The sequence below is a fragment of the Arachis duranensis genome, chromosome 9, assembly GCF_000817695.3.
Source record: "Arachis duranensis cultivar V14167 chromosome 9, aradu.V14167.gnm2.J7QH, whole genome shotgun sequence".
Taxonomy (NCBI): Eukaryota; Viridiplantae; Streptophyta; class Magnoliopsida; order Fabales; family Fabaceae; genus Arachis; species Arachis duranensis.
The window spans coordinates 103702302-103705452 of NC_029780.3; the positions used below are offsets into that span (position 1 = coordinate 103702302).

The 3151-nt window shown below is 38.2% G+C and overlaps 1 protein-coding gene across 1 annotated transcript; it reads right to left on the minus strand.

The window, feature by feature from the left end:
- Nucleotides 1-1439: 1439 nt before the first annotated feature.
- Nucleotides 1440-2200, minus strand: LOC107466487 (protein FAR-RED IMPAIRED RESPONSE 1-like). Its single transcript, XM_016085462.1, has 2 exons — nt 2098-2200; nt 1440-1996 (listed from the first exon to the last, which is right to left on the minus strand). Exons 1-2 carry the CDS (start codon nt 2198-2200, stop codon nt 1440-1442), a joined length of 660 nt encoding a protein of 219 aa, XP_015940948.1.
- Nucleotides 2201-3151: the final 951 nt, after the last annotated feature.

A 3151-nucleotide genomic window follows, 5' to 3' on the forward strand; every position in this document is an offset into this window, starting at 1 on the left:
TTGCATGGAGAAATAATATTCTTGTTGATTCAAAGTTAATCACCATTTATTCACCACATGAATATTGTTTGGTTCGGTGGCCTTTGTGATTTCGATTTACTTGATATTTAATGTGTTCAGGGTTTAGGGTTATTGTGATTGCATTTTTACAGTATAACTAGGGTTTTGAATGATATTGTTCTTATTTCAATTGGGTTCATTTCTTATGTAACTAATTCCTTTCAATTGAAATGTAGGAAGAGATTGATGACTTCAGGTACCAATATGGTCCGAATCTTCTGGTGCACAAAATGAACAAAATCAGAGACCAAGTGATTTGGGAATCTGAAGCAATAAGACTCCCAAAATCATCTGCTATCTTCTCCAGCTCTTATTGTAAATTCACATATGGGGATTTAGATAGTAAATAGCATATACTATGATTGACTGGTTGTAATTAACAATATTTTGTTTAACTTGTTAAGATAGCAAACAATGCTTCTTTCGATGTATATGTATCAATATTAATGTAAATGTTAATATATATTCCAGGTTCTCAGTGATTGCAATCAGTGTATTTACTAATACATTAGGAACACCAAAAAACACAGTGAACCGAAATTAATATACTGGTCGAACTGAAAGTTGCAAACACATTATACAGAAATTCAAAGAGCTAATTATAAAAAAATGTTTCTATCAGTATTCAGTTTTAGAAACACCTGAACTCTCTGACATAGCAAAATAAATTGACTATTTAATAAAAAAATTGACTTTTGGAATAAAGAATTTTACAAAAATAGTGACTATTCATTAAAGACTAATAACAGTCAGAAATTAACCCTCCTATAACCTTGGTGAACCAAAATTTGCTCATGGGTGAACAAAACTTTATATTAATAAAAACTAAAACTCGTATAATCCTCTCTTGGATAATTCATATCTGGTGCATTGTAAAGAGTGGAGCTTGACTGAATCGATGATCTGGCGTCTAAAAGGTTCAACTAAAAAAACATAATTAATTGTATATTAGCAAAATGCACAATTGAATTTTTACCTAATCGAAAGCAAGTCAATTTTACCTCGCTTGGAGCTGTCTTTTTCTTTTTCTTCATGACATTTGAGATCTTTTTTTCCAAGTTTGATCCAAGTCTGTTCTTGGGCCGGCCTCTTGTTTTCACACATGGCGGGCTTTGAAGGTCATTCACATCGCTCAACATCGCTTCTTCGTGGGATAACAAACTTTTTCCTTTGCTTCCCTCTTAATATTCTTGCATCTCGGCCATGACCTTGTCAAACACTCGGTGCAAAATTCCGGTCAACTCCTCGAACTCGGATGTAAATTTACATATATTGTGTGACCGAAACACCAATTCATCGAATCTCTTACTTCTTGGCTCCAGTAGAGGCCCACCTTGGCTGCTCTTGATGTGTGTGTGCCTCCTCTTTATGTTCTTACTCTAGCGTTCTAGTATGTATTTCGGTGCCATATTATACACTCGCTCAAAGCTTAGGACGCTTAGGGAATGGTGGTACAATATGCCTCTTGACTCGGACAGCAAGCACTGGCACTTTACCTCTCGTGATATTGCATCATAGGTAATGACAAACTTGTTGAATGTGGAGTTCGAAACCTGCTCTACGACTTCGTATGTTGTGAAACCTAGGGTGGAATGCATTGATCTTGTGATACAGTTCACTTTACCTCCGAATTGAGCTTGAACTTCCCTGAACTTCTCGTGGGTATACACATGCTGAAACTGTGCCTCTATTGCTGATTTTGTTGCACACGGTATCACGGTGTGAAAATCTGCAGCATCCAATTCTCTTTCTCTTTGCTCTATGCTTGCTAGGCAATTGTCGTATTGCTTCACGAATTGTCTCAGGGAGCTGTTCAGTGTGATGAACTTGTTGAAAAATGAATGTATGCTCTTGCTCCTTTGTGTGCTTCTCATCCCAGCCCAGAAGTGGTGATCCAAGTAAACTTGAATCCATATATGCCGATCCTCGTACAGCTCTGCATAATAAACCGAACCCATAAGGTGTGGTGAAGCGAAAACAGTGCATGTTTTGAAAAAATATGGGCATGAAAATAATTTGAATTGAAACCCCAATTACCTGAAAGCCACTTGTTCCTTCCGAGGCCATACTTTAGAAGGAAATCGTTCCAATTTCTGTCAAATGCATCTTTTGTGTACGAGTTCCAAACAACATGGCTCATCTCTTATTCAATTTTGTCGTGTCCCTTGTAGCCGTTTAGTTTGTTTGGGATCTTCTTTATGATGTGCCAAATACACCACCAGGGAATTATTATTGGCATGCACAGCTCAATTGCCCTTTGAATTGATGCGCATTGATCAGTAAGAATGCCTTTTGGTGCCTTCCTTCCCATGCAACGTAGCCAACACTCAAATAGCCATTTGAATGATTGGATGTCCTCATTTTTCATCAGCGCTCATCCGAGAAGTGTCGACTAGTCATGGTGATTCACGCTCACAAAGGAACCTAAAACTAAATTGTACCTGCATAAATAAGCGCACCCAGACCGTTGTGAACCGAAATATGTACATGCACTGAACATGAAACTATATGTGACTGAACGGAATACCTGTTTGTGTTATAGGTGGTGTCGAATGAAACCAAGTCTCCGAAATACTCAAATGCGGCCCTGCTTCTTGTATCGGCCCAGAATGCATGTTTAATGCAGTGATCCACTTCAAGGTTAAGCTCAAAGAAGAAATTTTGGTTCTTCTCTTTCATTCTTAGTAGGTACTTCCCAAATTATTTGGCATCATCTTCTTTGGAAATATTCTTTACTTCCCTTGTGATGTAATTTCTCACGTCTTTTTCTATAAAACTTAGTTCACGGTGACTGCCAGCTGCTGCCACAAATGACTGGTAAGTTTTGCTCAGTCTGCTTCCAGCTTCCTCGTGGGTTTCGATGGTGTGACACACAAAAATGCTAAGCTCCCTATGTTATTTGAGCATCTCTGCCCAGTCTGGACAGCAAGGATGTGAGTGATTCAAAACAACTTTGGAAATTGTCCAAAGACCGACGTCCTTCATTATGTGTACATAAATTCTGGCTGGACAGTTTAACCCAGCTGAAGGGTTTGTCTTCAAAGTTGGAGATATCTTAGATTTCCACTTCCCCTCTCTGGTGCATACAATT

Bases quoted from the DNA above. Each gene is read 5' to 3' on its own strand.
- LOC107466487 (XM_016085462.1), bottom strand. From the start codon at position 2,200: ATGAGCCATGTTGTTTGGAACTCGTACACAAAAGATGCATTTGACAGA. The intron at 1,997-2,097 runs GTAATTGGGGTT...TTTATTATGCAG, and splicing joins AAGGAACAAGTGGCTTTCAG to AGCTGTACGAGGATCGGCAT.